Source organism: Aquila chrysaetos, chromosome 1, assembly GCF_900496995.4.
Source record: "Aquila chrysaetos chrysaetos chromosome 1, bAquChr1.4, whole genome shotgun sequence".
NCBI lineage: Eukaryota > Metazoa > Chordata > Aves > Accipitriformes > Accipitridae > Aquila > Aquila chrysaetos.
Window position 1 is genome coordinate 11875470 of NC_044004.1, and position 20919 is coordinate 11896388.

At 37.4% G+C, this 20919-nt stretch overlaps 1 protein-coding gene across 1 annotated transcript in view; it reads right to left on the reverse strand.

Annotated features, from left to right (window-relative positions):
- The window catches only part of SH3TC1 (SH3 domain and tetratricopeptide repeats 1), a 33864-nt gene extending 15608 nt beyond the window's left edge, over positions 1–18256 (reverse strand). The window contains exons 1-8 of the mRNA XM_030027168.2: positions 18159–18256; positions 11974–12224; positions 9452–9526; positions 7080–7207; positions 4468–4573; positions 2480–2623; positions 1605–1782; positions 747–820 (exon numbers count right to left, since the gene is read on the reverse strand). Of these exons, the coding sequence (XP_029883028.1) occupies positions 747–820; positions 1605–1782; positions 2480–2623; positions 4468–4573; positions 7080–7207; positions 9452–9526; positions 11974–12181 (913 nt within the window). The 5' untranslated portion in view covers positions 12182–12224; positions 18159–18256. The remainder of the gene's footprint in view (positions 1–746; positions 821–1604; positions 1783–2479; positions 2624–4467; positions 4574–7079; positions 7208–9451; positions 9527–11973; positions 12225–18158) is intronic.
- Positions 18257–20919: the final 2663 nt, after the last annotated feature.

The following is a 20919-nucleotide window of genomic DNA, read 5'->3' on the forward strand; positions in this document are numbered from 1 at the left end:
CCATTTGGTTTGAGCAATTAGAATTGTAAACAACAGCATAAAACTCCTCATTTCCCAGACATTAGAAAGGAAAATCTAAGATGTTCTCAAAATTCTAGCAAATTCCATCATGAAGTAACAAAAAGAAGTGTTCTGAGTCCCTACTTTTCTCTATTAAGAAAGGGCTCTGAACTTGGGCGAGAGTGAAAACACTTGAACCAACTAACAAAATCCTTATTGGATAAATATAGTTATAGACCACTCAATACAGTATTAAAACCAACACGAATGATAAAAAATAAGCAATATTTACTCTCTAGCCTCAGACCATCTGTATGAGTTTTATGTCTCTGGCAGTATTAGATAAAGAAGTACACATGTGAAAGATCCACAATAACTACATTGGTGCATTTTCTTAATTTTTAAACTTTGTCATAAAAAAAATATCTACAGAGGCATCCTCAAATTAATTACTCTCTGCTACTTTGTGTACGTACTTAATACAATATTTAGGAGAAAAAAGGGAGATACAAGACTTCAGATTTTACCTCAACTTAGACATGTCTAGCCATATGTTTTGTAAACCCCTTTAGTCATAGGCAGAAGTTTATGCTCTTACTAAGTTTACGGCAATATAACTTTGAAAGCTGTTTTCCCATCCTAATACAATGGGGGAAAAATATTGAACCTTTCAGAGTCTGTTCTATTGAAAGCATAGAATAAGTTATTATTTTTTTTTATCCTGATGTTCAGATGGAGTTTCTTACCAACATTCTTGATTGATTTAGATTCAGTCTTGCAAGCAGTGTCAATAGGATTAGAATACATTCTAAGAAACCATCTGAAAGTAGAAAAACAAATTGGAAATTAGTGTATGAAACACTTCACTAAATGTTGTGACAATAACAGTGATATTTTAAATCCATTTGGAAACAGGTGCATCCCTCCCACAATTATCTTTCAATTTCAGAACTGTCCATACACTTCAGACACAGCTGTGTTTTCAGTAATATTAGTAGTAGAAGCAGCATTGCTTCAAACAAACCTAACAGAGAAAGTCACACTATTTCTCCCTGCCCAAGGTTAACAGAAAAATTCCAGCTTTAACTAGCTTTTTAACACCAAGAACGATTTTCTGGTGATTCCTGAAGTGAGTCCATTGGTGAGTCCATTGGTAAGTCCATTGGTACAATTTTGGCTTTATAGCAATTATGAGCTTGGACATGACCTTGACACAAACTGCGTTAAGGAGGTGTATGGCTCCTGTCAATAATGTTGACTGAAAACACTGCTAGCCTGTTATCATCCATTATTTCCAAGCATCCTGAAAAAGGAAAATTCTTACTTTAAGTTATTTTAGAAGTGTTAATATTTTTTATTTCAGACTCAGGAAAAAAAGCAATATCTAGCTCACAGGAAGGATAACCATCTTTAAATGCTGCTCTGCAGGCATCTGGATTAATTCAGTTGTGTGGTATGGAAGGAAATAGAGCATTTGTTCTCAGTGTTAATGGAAGATGGATGTTCCATAACAAGCTACCATTTAGAGACACCTATGTCTAAGCAGACGTGTGTACACGTGGAACAGATGCATATGGAATAGGTAGCTAGCATCAGGTACCTACTGATGAAAAGGGATCAATGGCTCCAGAGAAGCATTAGAGAGCATGGTCATGTCACCATCCACAGATCCACCTGTTACACCTTCAGTAAAAGTCCCAGTCTCAAAATAAGTGTTCACTTCATTGCCTATAGCCATTATCTTTCTTATCAGACTGTCAGGACCTAAAACAAAAAATGCCCCTAAAAAGCAAGCAGTGGAGGAGATGTCATTTTATGTAATGTTTTAGTGTCATACAAGCTTTAAAACTGGCTTCAAGAGCATTAGTAATATTCAATTAAAGACAGAAAATCTGAGATGTCACAAGAATTTTCTAATTGTCAGATATTCATACATTTCTATCTAGTTTCTCTTTCAGTAGAATGCAGACCTGATATGTTCAATGAAGTGTCGAACCTTCTTCTGCTGCAATATTTTGCAGCAAATTACCTAGACATATCTGTATCTATATTCCCTAAATAACACAAGAGATGTTCCTATTGCATTAATCAACAATCCATCTAGCCCATCATTCTGTCTCTGACAGTGGCAGCAGGTGATGCTAGTTAGGAGAAGCACATGAGCCTGGCAACTATCTGTAATCTCTCTCCTGTACATCTCCAGGATCTGCAAGAATATGAAGCAAGTTGGAATGTACACCCCTGCCTAATTCTTTTGGTATCCATTTATGGACCAGATGCAAATGAATTTCTCTAATCCCCCTATGATCCTACTGAACTCAGTCTGTGTTTGTTCCTTTCTCTTCTCTTGTACATTTGGAGTGAATAGATTTAAATTTCAACTTCATTAAGTATTTGAATAGGTCTTAATATTTGCTTTTAGGATTTTAAAGAAAGGTGCTTCTCTAAATTTAGCCTTAGCATGTACAGTCTTCCTTACCTTCCTGTACTAGCAGGCTTCTGTACATCAAATATAATGATTTTTCATTTATACAGACTTCAATGCCTGTTTCTTCTTCCTCTTGAGAATAGAGCCAGAAAGATTGATCTAGGAATAAATTCTCCATGCAATGATTTATAAAACCTAGGGAAAAGAAATTCCAATTTGTTTTCTTTGTAGTTTTACAGTATTATACAATAAAATAACCTTTCAGAAAGTCAGAGACGGGGTAGGCATTCAGATAACTCCATTATTGCTTAACCCACAACATATAGCTAATTTTACTACACAGTATTGGCAAAATTACATCCATTATGTTACATGCATTACAGCTACTTTTGATGCATAGCTCTCACAAACTACACCTAAAAGTTGCACAACTTTTCTGTGCCGAATCCTGCAGAAACAGCAGAGCATGTCCTCCCCTTACGAGGGTTCCCCGTAGTTTAGCTATATTCGAAAGGTTTGGAGTCTGAAAGAGGTAATCACTAACAACCTTTGAGCAACAGGTTCTCAGCACCACTTAAATGACAGATTACTGGAAATAATCTCAAAAAATAATATCTTCATAAATTTCTGTTGCCCAACTCAGCTATGCTGATTGAGCAGAAACCATGCCTGGGTATCAAATTCCTGGAATTTCTTTGTGACAGAGATGATACCCCATTACCAGAATTACACAAATCAGAAGAAGGTAGTGCTTGATTTGGAAACTGGGACTCCTTACATTAGGATTTAGGGCTTTCAAAGCTATTTGATAGTTACAGGGAAATCTGGATTGGTGCATCATAATCAGCATGGTATAGATAATAGATTATTACTTAAATGGTCAACATTAATACATTAGCTAATCCTTTGTGTATAGGTTATTATGAAGAGGAAAGGTGGGCAGATCAGTAATTAAGGTGCTACTCTGCAATTTGGAAGATGCTGAATCAATTCCCTGTTAGCCACAACCTTGCCTAAGAAGAAACTTCATCTTGTTATGCTTTCTCTGCAAAATTGCATTGAAACAGTATTTTTTCTAGTTCTCTAAGGAGCATTTTAAAATACGAAATAGCAAGTAAGTAGCAAACATGAAATTAAAAATAAAATTCATTATTTTAAATTGTTGTGATGGAACCAGGAAAATTCAATAGTAATGCACACAAGCTCTCCCTATACAGAAGAAAAAAAATCAAGTGAACAAAATGGAAACAAAGAACTGATTCAAATGCTATTCTTCAGAAGCCCTGTGAAGTTATAGGATATTAAAAATGGAACTCAAATCAATGGCATCATATTGTTACAAAAGGCATGCTCAAATTTAGAAAAAAACTGAAGCATGCAAAGCATATGAAGCAATCTTTGTTTTACTTGATATTTCCTCTGAAGTCTTACCAACTCTGTCCACTATCTGCTCACTACTATTCAGGAAAGATGTAGAACAACTAGAAGAGTCCAGTGGGAAGCATGAGCAGAGGTCTAGAAAATACACTCTGGGAAGAAGAATTATAGAAATTAGGGTTGATTTTCCTAGTGAAAACAACACTAAGTGGAAGTGCAGGTTAGAAGTCTCCAAATAGGTATTAGCATGGTCCAATGAAAGAGGAGTAACCTTGACATGTCTACAGTGAGAAGAAAAAGCTGTAAAAGCATTGAAGTTGCAGCACAGGTTAGACTTTAGGACAAAAATACCTGGATTGGAATAGACTGCTTAGAAAGAAGATATGACCCGATTCTGGAGTATCTAACTTAAACAAGACACCTTCCAGGAATGATAGCTGTTACCTGTTTTGGGACAAAGGCAGGTTCTCCTGGAGGTTGGAGGGTCTTTCCAGCCCTATCACTAGTACCCGGTTCAGGAACATTACTTACTGCTATTAGGAGTTAATACAAAGAGTCTCAAAATCCTGTTCAACAAGTTCCCAGTCAATCAAATTGTGTGCAGAGGAACAAAAACAAACAAAAAAAGCATATTGAACTGTGGTATGGTGAAACAGCTTTACCCAGTGAGTGGTAGGTTAGAAACTTCCATATTTCTTCAAAAGTTTTAAATGTCACCACTATTAGATCTTGATCACTATGAATAGACAGCAGTCTGGCAGAGAGCTCCTAAAAAAAAAATAAATCAAAACCAGTATTTTAATTACAATTATACTAGACTTGAGCATAATTTCTCACTAGGTAACACTTGTGCTAAAATGTTATGTATTAAGAAAGATAAAAAAAAATCCTCCAGGGTTTTACCTGTATGAGATATCTGTTCTTTAACACATACCTACAACATACAGTGAGCCAACTTTTAATCTTATTTTTTCTTACCAATTGTACCAACAGTTCCAGCAAGGTTAATTTACAGAGGAATTAAGGCCTCAGTACTGACCACACTGAGTGAGACTAAAGGCCTGTCTGGTTCAGACACATCTATGCCTAGTGGCCAGTATAAAAGTGACCTTTATTTAGAGTGTGAAAGCCAGGCAAGCATCTAGTGGTACCTTCCAAGAATACCCTCCTAGCACACAGCAATTTACAGCTTGGGCATTAATGTTAAATAGTGGAAATTGTTTCTTTGTTTTTGTTGGTTTGGGTTTTTTTACTTAAAATTTCTCTAGGTCACTTGAACCACTGTAAATTTTTAGGTTCCACAATATCCTGCTGTAGGTTAGCCTCAGAGCTCTGTACACATATGAAAACATACCTCCTTTGATGCATCTTTGAACCTGCTACCTGGTAGCTTCAGTCTTGTTCCAGAGGAGACATTGAATAGTCATTCCCTAGTTCACTCTTTCCATGGTTAAGACAATTAAATATACTGGAGGTTTTTTTTTTTTTTTTTTTTTTTCCAAAAGATGCAGTAAGATCCTTTTCTCCTCATTTGTACTGGTTTGTGTTGCTACAGTAGCATTAAATTGTGTGTTTAAAGATAAGCAGTGATCATTGTAAATGATAATGATGGATTTTATAAGGGATTTCAGAAATGCTGAAGGGGAGAACTACATAAACCTTCAAATAAGTGAAAGAAATACACATTTTGATGGATTCTAGCCAAAGAGTGGTAGTATACAGTCTGGTTGCACTTCAGTTAGTAGCTTAAAAACAGGGCTGTCCTATGGCAATTTATGAGACAAGTATCTGAACCAGTATCTCTGAGAATAAATCAGATGCAAAGCTAACAGGTATAATGCTACTGTATCATTTCCCAGTACAGTACCCTTGCTTCCATCACATCAAAATTGAAATGCATCTTAAAACAATTTAAGGACAAAGAAATGGATTCTAACTCGGGGTGGGAGGGAAGTGTCCCTTAAACATTATCTGTAATCTGAGCAAGATGGAGCTGATCCACTGTTTTTATGACATTATGTCATGATTTTAAAAGATCTCTGAATTAATTCTGTTTAACTTCCACATTTTCAATTCACACAACATGAACAGATTAAAAAAGTAATTCTTCTTTGAAAAGAAAAGTCCAACTTAAGCCTCTTCAACAGGCATGCCTCAATACTGCTTTGATCTTCTGCATGCCCCTTTCTACACTAGATTAAATATTAATGTAAGCCTGAAATCTATTAATAAGTTGCCAACACATGCTAAAATATCTCAGCCTCAAGGGCTTTATGCACTGCTGAATATCAAAACAACATTCTAAGGAAACTTATCATTATAAATCTTGCTTCCTTCAAAGTCCTTTTCCCAGTCTGTTTCTAATAAGGCCACAAATCTAGTCTATTTGTATGCTGTTTTCCCCCTCCTCCTGATCCCTTCTCCGTTTCTCCATCTCCCCCTAAACAAAAGCCAGAGCAGAGCAGCAGGAGTACAGACTGTTTTCACAGCCACAAAATCAGCAGGCTGGTGGTGGAGAGTTCACAACACATTAAAGGAAATTCGTGTAGAAACACATGCATCCAAGACAGTCAAAGCCATAACTAATTAAGATTTCAGTGTTTGGCTTGCTAGTGACGGAGGCTGGAACTCATGGCTCAGACAGAAAAGGGACACCAAAGGTCAAATGGTATCATCCTGCTTTTTCATCAAGAGGGAAGAGGAGGCTTTAAATTGTATTTGTAGCAAACCTCATTGGTGTAGAGGATGGGTTTCCTATATACAAACAAAGACAGTAATAAAAATTGGCCAACCCTCTTTTATGCTATTTAAAGCTGTGGCCATCTAGCCCTAGGAAGTCCAGCATTTATGCTCTTCTCCTTCAGACTTCCTCTTTGGCTTAGCAGTGGCTTCCAAGGTAACTTGCATGCCAAATGACTCCAAGTGACTGGAAACTGAAATGAAGAGTCAATATGAGGGCAAGTTAAAAAAAAAGAAAATTAAAAATCAGAAAACCATTATTTCCTTTGATGTAATTCAAAGCAGAACGTTTTTAAAATAAAACCCTTCAATGTCTTATTTAGCTGGGTTTATTTATTTTACATCACTTTGGTGTTCCAGTCGTCTTCAGTATTTCTCATGTCTCTAGATGGCTTTGGGCTATGGGAAACTCTGGTCACTCAAATTCAAGCATACCGCATGTAGATGGAAATGGGACCCAAAAATCTCAGACTATTTCAGTAGCACAGGGTGTATTCTCTGAATAAATAAAACAATTCCCAAGCAATTTACTTACACTGAAAACTGCCATCACCTCCCTGCTGTCATTTTCCAGAAGACGGAGCTGCCCTCTGAGCTGTCTTTGGAGTCTGGAATCAGGACATCCACTCTTTCGTCTTACCATTGTTAACTTCAAGGAGATATCTGGAGAAGGATATCCATTTACAGTGCTACAAGTTTTGTGAATCAGCTTTGGAGAACCAGAAAATCCCTCAAAAATCACAGAATCCACATTAAGAACTATTTTTTCAGCTTCAGAGACAAAGACACAGAAAATTGACTTACTGCATGTTTCTTTTTCATTTTTACTATCCAGTAAGATAGGAGCCTAGCATGAAACACAAGGGTATTTTTCAGTTGCATAATAAAGGCTACAGCTTTACAAAGGAGGGTGATGGAAAGTCTGTAGAAGTTTTGGGACACAACTGACACAATTGGGGATGAAGAAGAAAGAAGAGGCAAAAAGCAAGCAAGTTGGTAATTTGTCAAATTAGACAGCTCTACAGACATTGAGAACATGCCCAGATTTCCAAATATCCAATGCATATTTTAAAAATTGAGGCAAAAAAAACCCCAACAACAAAAAACATAGATGGTTCAGCATGTTACAACAACTCTTTATGCTAATCTTAAGTTCATGGTTATCTGACATGTCACCCCCACTACTTCAGAAAGCTTCTATGAATTGATTATTGAAAAAGCTGTTTCTCAGCTGAGCTGGTTGAGCAGTACCAACAAAGATAAATGGTCCAACTAAAAGCTGACTTACATGATTTCCCCAGCACATCTGAAAGAAGCTATACCTGTTCTCAGATCCTGACATCTGTTTCCGAGAGGCTTTTACTACAGCTAAGGGTACAGTTTCAGCTAGCTTCTCTCAGATAAAAAGGATCTTTGATAAAGCTGCTTTCATTCTGCATGTCTGTTAATTTAACTCGATAACAGTAAATCATATTCATAAGCTTTCAGATACCCAGATGGGCACATATAAGCCAATAATACCCACTCAGGAAGAATTCCAATTGAAAGCGTGTAAATAGGTCACACTTCAAGCAATAAATGGGATTGTTGTACATCCTAAAATATTCCACCTCCTCTGAGTTTCACCCTTTAATGAGGCAAAATAGGTATTTTCCACATCGTAGTCTAATATGCTGCATCTTAATCTGTTTTCGGAGGGCTTCCTATGTATTTCTCCAGGAGTTTTACAATGACTTGCACCTAAATTACTCATTACTTTAAGGTCAGGAATTGTGGCACAGAAATATAAAGCAGTGTTACAGAATTACAAGGCCTCTCCGTTTAAGCTATGGTCATACAGTCAATTGTTAGTACAAAGAACACAAACTAGAGTCTTTAAATGTTACTCTGATCACTATTAGGTAACAGTATTGTTGACCTTTTTGTTTTACTTGAAGCCATAAAAGATACTGGCACAAGTATCTATTACTTAAATATCTAAATTTTTGTTTTACATAAACAAATTGATTCCAAGTTAAATTGTGTTTCTACAGTTACATATTTAAGTCTTATGTAAAGTTAATATTACTGAAATAATAATTACATTGAATTAAAATAACTGAAATATGACTGCATCTGCCAAAAGAACTATTAATAATGCCTTATGGAAATGAAACATGGTCCAAAAGCCCATTGCACCTATGGTAATCTTCCTGTCTGCTTCTGTGAGCTCTGATCCACACCCACAGTTAAGAACCACCCAAATTCTGTATGGAGCAAGACACACAGGTACATAAACCCAACAATTTAACTACAAATAACCATATGCCTGGGTGAGACTATCTACCACTGATGTGATTTGTCAGGTCAAGCCAGAAAGCAGAGCGCATCCCAGTGTTGTTTTTCGATGGTTCTTTCTCTTCCTCCACAAGAGAAGGGGAATGTGACTAGACCCTCAATTCACAGAGCAGGCCACGAGTCCGCCAGGAGAGAAGCCTGCTGTACCTATTTACTGAAGAACTGCACTCAACTGCAGCTTCATTGCAAATACAGCATTAAAAAAAAAAAAAAAATAAATTGAGACTTGGAAAGGCCACAAACTTAAAAAATAAGACATTCAAAGAATTGAAAACCGTACATAAAATAAGCAATGAACTTTTATTTGCTTTTCTTTTTTTTTTTTTTTTTTTGTTGTTGGCCATTACAATATAGTCCATAAATAATTTCTGGCCTGTAAAGCAGTTCTCTCTTTTTATGAGAAATTCTCAACAAGTCTTATGTACAAGCTGGATATTTCACAGCTGCCATGAAGTATATTATAAAGTTTACAGGAGTGACGACTGCAAAGGTTGTTGACGTAGTTGTCTCAATTAAAAAGTAAGCAATGAGAAAAAACATTATAAGATATGATGGAAGAAAATGCCTTACCAGTTGGAAAATTCTCTGCTTGACTGGGAAGGGTCCTTGAACTGACATTTGTGCATTTTTCACTTTGAGAACACTCTATTATGATAAATGAAAGGAAAGGTTAAGTGCGTTTTCTAAGTCCATATAAATCACACTGGAAAAAAACAAAACAAACAACCCCCCCCTCCCCACCTCCACCCCACACTTTCAAAGTGTTTGATGCACTGGATAATTGCTAAAAGAAAATAACTATATTTTTTTCCCTCTTCCTGCTATATAATTCCCAAAACCCGCAAAAAAGTATTTGCAGATCATTTCTCTCCTACTGGGGAAAAAGTTAAATCTTGATTTCATCATTTTGATGTGAAGCATCAAGATAATGGAGAATTGGTGGAAAGATAGCCTCTAAGGAAACTGAAGTCCCATTTGGGAGGGAGCAAGGGTCAGACTTCATTTTCTCTTCTCTTGCACCTATACTAAGAAGTGGCCTCCACTGAAGCTTCACTGGTATAAATTGGCAATGATATGAGTGCCTTGTACCAATTCATACATGGCAAGAAATAATCCTTCTCTTTATTTGTTACAAGCTTAATACTTGGGAGTAATGTAAAAACAAGTGATTTGAAGTTTTAGAAACATGACACGAAATAAGTATAGTTTATGTTAATAGTAATCTGCTTTTTTCTTTTTTTGGCCCATATTTCTTCCAGTCCTTTTGGAAATGATACATTTTCATGCTGAAGAAACACCCATTCCAACGAATTCTATTTTCTCAAGGTTCCCTTGGCAAAAATCAGTAAAGACAAGGCTTGATTTTTCTAAGAATAAAAGTGGGAGAAATAAATCTTTAATTTTTAGAAGAAAACTTCTGAGACAATTTTCATGTATCCTAAGACATTTTTCTCTGCAGCTCTGCTTTTAAGAAAAAACTTGTAATATAGTAGGACATGGTAATTTCTAAGTCTTCTGCATCTTCCCTCAAGTGCATCTATTGATGTTACATGAACAAACTTACACAAATAAATAAGGATACATAAACACAGAAAATTCCTACTTCAGAATAAAAGGCAGTAAACAGTAAAAACATCATCTTTAAGGCCAATTATTAGTGTATACTAGAATTAGAAATTGCAGTTCCGATGCACTTTGGTTTTTGTTGAGTGTTTGACAGGGTGTTGGGGCTTTTTTTTGTTTGACCTTTTTTAATCTGGACTCAACAATGTTTTTAAATAGAAATTTGATGGTAAACTCATTGCCATGTAGGCTGAGTGTATTTAAGGAACATTATAAATTTAAGTTCCTCACAGCTTCTGGGACCATACTTAGTTGTAGTTCTGCTTTTTCTTGTTTTAGTCAGAAGCACAAACAGAGCAATCATCAAAAGTTTGACATGTTATCAGTTGCTTTGATCATCATTTAACAGTTGATGAGGACGATTAATTAGCATATGTGAACTTGCCATTACTATTATTTCAATATTACCAGATATGGACTTTCCTTGAAAGGTATTTATCAAGACATGATTATCCAGTGACTAATATTTTATTTAAAAATTAAACCTAATTTCTATGACTTTTAGGAGAAAGCAAAAACTATCAGCAAACATTTTATTACTCATGGGAGTTTAAAAATAATAGTTTGCTATTAAATTTGAGCAAAAGTATGAGTTACTACAAGTACATTTTAAACATTGAGACTGTTTAAAGTGCTATAATTAGATTTAAAGACTTTACATGAACTCCATGCCCCATTCCTAATTAATGGAATGACTTGCATACTTCTTGGCAAGCTAAAGAGAAACTTTATACTGCCCTAGGATGCTTGTACCCAGTATTCTTTGATGTCAGCAGAGTTGCAGCTGTGAACAGAAAGACATTGTCTAAACTGTAGGACATATAATTTAAAATGAAATAGTTTTTCCATGATTGCTTGATGTATTTTCGCATTCAGAAACCTCTTGGGCCTACTATAAAGTAAGAGTCTAGCCACTGGTTTTGAGACACAGCCACCTATGCCACTCCACCCTTCCACCCAAAAAGGGTTTCCGACTTGCATGTTTTTACTGCATGAAGTATGTTTTCATTTGCAGAAAAATAAAGATAGTATTACATCTTTTGATGAAAAACAGAAATCTAAGAATTTTATTAATAGAAACATACAGTCTAACTCATCTTTGCTTCTGAGTCTTAGAGATTATAGCAAAAAGTGCTAGACAAAGAACTTCTATGTCAGTATTCTGGCTCTTGTGTTATGATAATTTTTGTCTCAGCTTATCTTAACTAATAGATAATCCATTTGTCTGCCCAAAGTGAATTTCAATATAGATCATTTGGTAGCCCAATCTATGCAGTATTGCCATGGAGGAAATATAGCCATTTGTTTTGTTGCATTTAACAGTTGTATTTCAAAAAAAAAAAAAGCTCAGCTAAAAAACACATGACAGTTCTCTGCTTGGGCACAGCAATCAATGTTTAAAGAACACAGTAATTTAAACGCAAAAAGTCAAGAGCAGAGTGACCAGGATATATTGATTGAGGTCTTACCGATTTCTTCTTGCAACATGTCCACCCTGACTCCATCCCTGTCAGTGCAGACAGCAGCATTGGCCTCTGCACATTTCCAGTCAGACCTGCACCTTCCCTGCTCCATTTCTTTCCTCTCCAAGTTCCTGTCTTGCTTTCCCTCTAGACCAGGGATGACGGTGTTAGTACAGAGCACAGATGCGCTGCCTGCCACTGCCGAACTCTCCATAATTGCAATTCCTCACAGTGATGCAATTAACACTATCAACAATCTGAGGGAAAAAAAAAAAAAAATCAGTAATATATTTTAAAAAAATATGTCAGAATACATGCACATATTTAAGAGCTGCCCCTGTCCTGCAGGAGTTATTTTTAATTGTAATATACATAAAAGTATTTGCTTTAGACTTCTTTCAGAGGAATTGTTGTCCAGCACACAAATGTATCCCAGAAAAAGCTCCTACAATCAGGTGGCATCACTGCTTTAGCAGCAAAGCAATAGATTTGACTAATAGCAACAATCCTATGCCTGAAGTAGAATGTACTTGTGCCCACTGCTAATTATTCATTCTTGGCCAGCTTTAACGCAGATCATCCAAGGGATAGCATCATTCACATTAACAGAGGCAATGCAGGGGAAAAAAATGTCATTTTCTAAAGGTGACGAGAATGGAATGGGTACTGCATGCTTAATTCAAACAAGCAGGAATGTTTTTAGGAATTCAGCTGAAGAATGAATCTTCTGCAGGAACCCACAGTGCAGGAAGACTGGCATGCAAGGATCCAAAAGGTTTTGCAGTAAAGCAGAAGAGTAATCTACTGAAGCTAGCTGCCAGACTTGGCCTCAAGACTGTTCTTGGCATGAACATCAGGAGAAAGGAATAGAAAAGGAAGTAGAGCACAAATAGTTGCAAGCTTCACTGCTCCCTCTACAGCCCCTGATGTGAGACATCCTGCAATCCCATTTCTTGGGCACAAGCTACTTCAGCTTCAGAAAAGTGCAACTAGACCATCAGCCAATGCACCCGCAAAGGATGTGACTGATGTAGCCAGCACATACACCACTGATATTTAGACTCTTTTCCTCAGTGGGCTCTCAAATGCCTCTTTAATTGATTTCATAAAGCCACAGGATAGGTTTTACTTTAGTCCTGTCACTTGGACTTAATTCAAATTCCTCTGTGCTTACTCTAGCCATACTCGTTAATGAGCTACATTCATTATGAGTATACAAACTTGTAATCTTTGTGAAATTTCCTCTCTCATTTGTTTTCCAGCAGAAATTGGTTAAAGCTGAAGCTGTTGATGGAAGATTACTTTCACTCTGCCAAAACCTCAGGCTAGTGCCTGGTCACCTAGTATGCCCTTATGATCTGCCTTCAGACTGGTCAGGAAATTTCTCCCTTCTCTGTTCACCATGCAATGGGGTATGCCAGAGCACATTGTTCTGGCTTGCTTCCTCGCGTACATGCCTTCCAACACTTCTCGCCCTCCAAGCTTCATGTCTTAGACCCCTAAACCTGAGCAAACTGGGCACCAACGTAAACAGCACAACAGCTCCTAGCTGTCTGCCATGGTAGGCAGGTACGTGGGACAAGGCAGTGATGTGTCTGTGCAAATTTCATACTCTGTTTTGTAGCCATTGAAACCTTTAGCCCATGGAGCACCCGAATAAGCAATAACCTATATATAGACAGAAGCATGTTGTGCAATTATAAAAAATTAATGAGGTATACTTACAGGTGCTATGACCAACTCAGAGAATTAAACCATAACCATATCTACCATAAGCACATAAGTTAATGAAGTATGAAGAAATCTAGGCTGGATGTTGTTTTAATGTTTTCATTGTCCCATTTTGCCATTTATTCAAAAGTGCCTATAAGAGTGGTGAGGCCGATTTTCAAAAGATGCTTTGTGGTGTAGCATCACAGTTCTCCATGTAAAGTTATGTGTATAAATTCATACACATCTATGAAACACAGATAGTAACTCAAACACAAGTGATTTTAATGCCTTTTCTCAAAAAAGAGTATTTCCACTAGCCTATTTAGTTAACATTGTAGTTATGACTTCAGATCTCAGTTTCGCTTGCTAACTTCCCTGAAAAACTGCCTATCAGACTTGATAACGTAGCTATAAATGATTAAAAATACAGGCCTGCCAGAGACTAAACTTGCTCTGCTAGGGATATGCTTTTGCATTTATACAGCTGATCTTTTCCTTAAAGTAATGACAGTAGCTAACACCATTCTTTTCAGTACTGTACCAGGATTATATGTAATGCATTGCAATTTTCACTCTTAAGAATGAAACACTCTTCTGCATCTATTTTGTAAAAACTGGTATCTCCTGTTGATGAAGACGTAAATATTGGGATATCAAGGATAATTTAATTCCAAAGGTGGTTGCTTAAATTAAATTGTTCTATGAATCCAAAGCTAGTTATTACTTTTAGATCAGGATTATCCTTAATCCCAGAAATGAAATTTAGTGTTCAGAATATTAATTTTTTCCATCAGCTCCTATCTACAAGCAGAAATATCATCCTCAACAAAATTTAGGAAAACAAATATGCTGTGACTTGAATTCTTAGACTTCATTTAAGTTGGAGAAGAGATATTGATTAACTTCTCATGTCTTTTGCATCAGTGCATGTTGGTAAGGGTAACTTATACATACAGGGTTGTGAATGAACCTATAAAGCTTGGTGCTGCAAGAGCAAGGAGGACATCTGAATGAATCAAAATGGATGTGATCTGTTTAAGAAGATTCAGCCATAGTATCCCAGATCCTAAGCCAAGGGGAAAAAATCAGAACTAGCAAAAGAAAAGCAAAAATGGTACATTCTAATCAATGTTTTCTCTTGGCTGTTCCAAGATACACAGAATGAAAATTCAAATCTCAAGAACATTTTTAACAATCATGCTCTCCTCTACAGATTCCTTTTCCATCTTTAATATTTGCCTTAACTACCAAATGTCAATCCATGTGGCTCTGTACAAGTACTGACAGCAAGATAGTAGATTACTTCCCTGTAGCTAGGTGCCCAGTCTACCTAGGGCCTTTTGAATGTTTATTTAGCATCTAAATGTATCCTAAGTGATACAAATTTGGTCCCAAGTAACAAAGATTTCATAGAATTGCATGGTATCTCTGTCCCTTTATTATTCACCTTTGACTATCATATAAGTACCCCAAGGAGCAAAACCGTAACCCACAAGCAATGCTATGGTATAATCACCATATTTATTATGCTGATGCTTTCTCATCAATTATTAAACTGTTCCAGTACAAATTAAAACAGATTCAGAGGCACCAAACCAAAGGAAAAACATTAATCCACTATAAAATAGATTTAGAGAATATTAAACTTCAGTCACTCTCATCATTAGAGATTTTTCATAAACCTATTATGCTAATTTACCATTATACTTCCTAGCAACTAGCTATTTGTCAATAGCAACAAATACAAGATGAAGAAATGGATTAAAGATCTAACACGCACCTTGTAAAGTAAGTTTGTCTTCTATAACTAGTTCTTACAACAATGTGCATTGACAAAGCATTTTATTTATAATTTAGACAAAAAGATTTTATCTCATGCTCTTTGAGGCTTGACCAAGAAATTCATATTTGGTGCAAGACATTGGCTGTAAAACTTAATGATCTTCCCATTTTTCCAGACCAGGAGCCAACCTCTATTAAAAGCCATGCATGCAAGAGGTGGTACTGCCCACTGATCTGGGGGAGCCTCACTTTCTAAGGCAGGCACTCGCAGTGGGGATGAGCAGTGAGAGAGGAGAGGCAGACACTGGACAGCTCAACAACTCCTACAGGAGTGCTGCCAGGTTCACTGGTGTCATCCCTCCCTGTGGCCTGAGCTCCCTGGGCATGCTGCCCCACACAGACCCATTGGTAGCACCTGTCCAGGCTTGCAAGGCTCAGAAGGTCACACCACCTCTCCCTTGCCTTCTCACAGGGCACAGCAGGCTGGAAAGGTCTGTATTCAACAGCTGTTGAATATGAGGTGGAAATAAGACAGCTTTTTCCTACTGGAAGTTAAATAGAAGAATTCCATTATCATGCTTTTCCCTCTGTTGCTGCTTTCTTTTCATTGAGTGCTTGTATCTCTGTTTTCAAAACACAGCTAACCAGGAGCAAAAACATATAGCTTGACGTTTTCTATTTTCCTAACTATGCAGGTTGAGGATTACCCCCCCCCCCCACCACCACCACATTTTGTTGTTGTTTTAAGAGGAATTGTGGGTGACAGGAACACTTTCTCTCCCAACTCCTTCCCATTTAAAGGGGGTTGAAGAAGAAAACTAATATCCACTGAATAGGTTCTGTCTCTCTCTTTAAGGATGCATTTCTAAGTATGAGAATAGGACCCGGTATATAAAAATGGATTATGTTTAAACTAGTTGCCTAAAACCTGCATGCAATACAATATTTCTCTTTCATTCATCATCTTGCCTCTAGGAGGCTCAGGACAACTTACTAATAACTAGCTTCAAGTTACCGTTGACAACTATAATTATTCTAGATCTACAGAGATGGAAATCAAGACAAATATTATTTGCGGTCATACAGGAGTGCTACAGAAGTGCTGAAGAAGTAGCCAGAGCCCAGAGGTGAATGTAAAGTTGAATTAATTTACCCCAAGAGGATTATTCTTACATATCAGAAACCTCCTGGATGGTACAAGGTCACTGCCATTGCTCCTCTGTGCATCAATTCTTATCTCACCCAAAGAAAATGAGCACCAGCTACTGTTTGTTTCTCTCCTCATCTCATCTCACCCGAGCCCCTGGTGGATCAGGGGCAACTCTTCTAAATTTAAAGTCTCCAGACTCTTCCAGCACTGCTGCTATCCCTGAGACAACAGAACTCTGGTAGCCCCCAAATTCTTACTCATCTCATGCAGCATGTTATGTTCCTCCAGGGCTCCAAACCAGGCAAGACAGCTAGTGAAGCCTGCATTGCCTTCATTTAAAGGACATTTGACTGTGTGCACACCCTTGATCTTCTGCTCTGCTTCATCTCCTGTACATCCCACATGTCATACAATACCTCAGTCTTGCAACTGTATTGCCATAAATTAATCTAGGTCATTTTCCCAAACTGATGCTTGAGTAATTATTTTATTATTCCTTCTCGCCAGTTTCAACCCGCATTTGTTTCACATCTTCTGTATTAGGCTACAAACATCTTACAGCTTAGATCATTATAAACTTTGTCCTCAGAGAAAGTAAACCACAGCCTTGACCTCTATGAAATTCAGTCACAGGCATGAATTTAAAAAAATCCATACTATGTACTGTATAGGCAACTCTTAACACTTTTTTCTCCAGTGCTGCTATGTATTACACAGAAAGGTAAAGCAAATCTGTAATCACGGTAAACAGACTTAGGAATCTGAGTACTCTCCAAAAATGGAAGATTGACTCCTTTATCACTGAAATAACTTTAGGTTAGTTAGCAATTCTTAGTAAACTATGTTGCAAGCAGTATCATTCTTCACGGTTGGTCTACGAACAAAAAAGCCCTAGCAAGCTTCAAAGATGCAATAGCTTCCTTTAAAAGTTCTAACCCTCTCTTACGATTAATTTTCTTCATACCTCAGTAGCACTGAAATATACTTTCCACCTGCAATCCAGCTCTGAAAACACCATAAGTCCAAAATTTCCAAGTTTAGGTACTGACAATTGTAGACCAAAATCCACAATTTCGTAGCTGATTAAAAATAAGCATAAACTCTAGGGGTGCTTTAAAAAAAAAAAAAAATGAGATCACCGTTAGAAAACTATAAAAGGCATCTGTGAATCTCAATAATTCATTCTGAGTGCTAGATTTGACAGAGTTTGGCCTGTGGCAGCTATCGCAGAGGAATAAAATAGGAAGAATGCTTTTGTTACTGAATAGCCATTCAACTCACACAACAGTACCTAGAAGAGGGAACAGAGAGCAGCACAGGAACTCCGAGCAGGTTCTTATAACCATGACAGATCACATTTACACATATTTTCCAGTCATTTCATTATGGGCACACCAAAGTATTAAACGCTACTGAAATTACCCCTGTTTAACAGGCTGCAATTCTAATACGTTGCCAAAAACCCTACAGTCAAATACCAGACCACAAGTACCTCAAATAGAGCAAAAGACGGACATGCAGATAAAGAGCACAGGACTTCTCCTACCTTTTCCAAGTCCGATTTGCTGTAACATGCTGGTAAAGAGCAGACAGATCCGTGCCTTCCTCAGCTCTGCTCAAAACTGACTCCAGCACAGCTCTTCCTGTTTGACCTTCTTATCTTTCCTGTTGATTGCACAGCCCGGCTTGGATGTGGCAAGTACAGAAAGTTGTCTATTAACTGATACTGTTAATTCAAAACCTTTTTTTTTTCTTAAAAGAAACATTCATGAGCATGGAGTTGAGCTACTAAAGTTCATTATGCAAAGCAGAGATGTATCAAGTGTGCTGGAAGGTTCATTCACACACTCCTGCTTTTCAAAGCAATAATTCACATTGGCATTTTGCATTAGTGGCTAAAAGGCTCCATGGGACACATCCAGGCCATTGTGCTAAGCAAGCATTGTTCAGACAAAGTAACAAATAGTCCTTCAGATGGAGTACCAGGCTTTGTTGACACTTTGCTTTTGATCACAGAATTAGATTTCTCGCTATCATTCCAGCTACAAAAAGCCTGATGAAGAATTGTTTGACAGTGAATTCACTCTGACATGCTTGGGTTTACATTGCAGATGTGTAGAGTTTTGCAGATCTATCATGCACTCTGCAGCATTAAATATCAGTTTGGGGAGTTAAGCAAGTCTGTCGTGAAGTACATGCAGACCATATCTTCTGTGTCACAAGACTTTTATCACTGATCCAGGTGTTATATCCTAAATCGTCCACAAAAGCAAGGATGAGAGAAACTGAAAATAATCCATCCCATTTCAAATCCGCTTGCTTTTTGTCCACCACACCTGGAGATGTTTTTATATTCTTGTCTTCCCTAACATACTGAAAATTTCACATAGAGTTAGTCACAGTTATGCTACTCTTACAGGTAAGTACTGAGTACCCCACATGCCATCGGTGTGAGCTGCATTGCAGCAGGCACTACGTGAGAACAAACAGACAGTGTCTGCCCCAAAGATCATACATCTGTCATCTCAGACATCTCTAGTCGGCAACATCCCAACATTTGAGGTATCAGGCCATTGACCAGTCGTGTGTGTGTTGGTGGGGGGGTGTTGTCCCGAGACACGTCGAACAGCCAGAGAGAGCCTGTGGCACTGCGCAGCACCTGGAGAATGTGGTTTGAGGTGATGGGTTGTCCCGTGCAGCACTGCTGCCCTCCTACAGCTCTTGCCAGGGGGAACAGAAAAAAACTGACCCTTCAGATGCCTTAAAGACCTTAATTATGACTCCTGCTAATCTGTCTCAAGGAACATGCACTTAAAATTTGATTTTAGACTTTATAAACTAGGTATTAATTACAAATCATACTCTCATTTACCTTACTTCATCCCGTCACGCCATGTTAACATAAATTATAAACGCTACTTCACACTGATCGGCCAATCTGTTCCTGCAGTATGCTTGGGAACTATTCCATCTTTCCAGAAATTATGAAGTTGGAAGGTATTCAAGTAATTGTGTAAATCACAACTAACCAATCATCCCACAGGGCTCTCCTCCCACTGGAATTAATTTGATATTGCACTACAATGCAGTACGCAAAGCATGCCATTTCAGGTTTAATTAATTTATGTAGTAGCTATGCCAACAGCATGAAATACCACATTTCTGTCACCATTTTACTGACTAATTTTCTACGAGTTTCATAAATGTCTAAATCTTTTCATCACAGTTATTTTATTTGTATATTTATGGATAATCTTTGGTTACATTTTATAACCTCAGTTCTTAACTGGTATTCCTATCACCTCTTCTATTATGTGTACTCAAGGTAGTTTTGCAAAAAAAACCAAAAAAGTCATCTAACCCTATATTTTTCCCAATGAATACCATCCATCAATCCATCCAATCCATCCTCTATTTCTATGGCCGAATCATTGTAGAATCTACCACTGATTAGTGTGTCCCTAAAATCTCAAAAAAATACATCCAGTTTTTATTTTACAGAAGTGAAATTAGGAGAGAAGCAACTCACTTAAGGAAACAAGTAACAAAATAGCAACAACTGAACTCCACGCTCCTTAACTCCCTTTTCAATACCTGCATAGAATCATAGAATAGTTTGGGCTGGAAGGGACCTTTAAAGGTCATCTAGTCCACCCCCCCTGCAATGAGCAGGGACATCTTCAACTAGATCAGGAATCTTCAGCTTCCTCTATGATTTTACTCCAAAGTGTATTTCATCATGCCATGCACAGTACTTCAATTCTTGGGGGTGTATATTGACATGTAGTTTAAGTGGAAACAAGAAAAACAAAAGTCTTCATCTTCAGGGTAATGGCATCAAAAGTTGGCCCTAGACTTTCTGTTGTCTTATTAAACAGTACCAATCTGCATTACAGAAATAGAAGTGAATAACCTTACTGAAATTGTGAACAGCTGCTCTCATGAAATAACTCCAGAGACCAATATATTGTAGCAAACAGGAAAAACACAAAGGTAACACAGAGTGGTTTCCGTATTAGTTATCGCATCCCTTATACTGCATTTTAATCACTAGAAATGGTGCTACCTCTTCATGCTTCCTTATGCTAAAAAATAGGCTTGAAAATACTTCTTTAACTATTAAAATTTCATGAAGACTTGATCACCCTGTTTATGTTGGGTTGTCCCTGATCTTTTCAGGATTATTAAAAGAAGCTGCCGGGAGGCTAAGGAGGACATTGCCTGTTGAAACAAGACACTTCCTCTAATTGTCTCTCTCTGGCATTGCTTTTCATCATCCTGTTTGTCTGCCCTTCTGCAGCTGCATG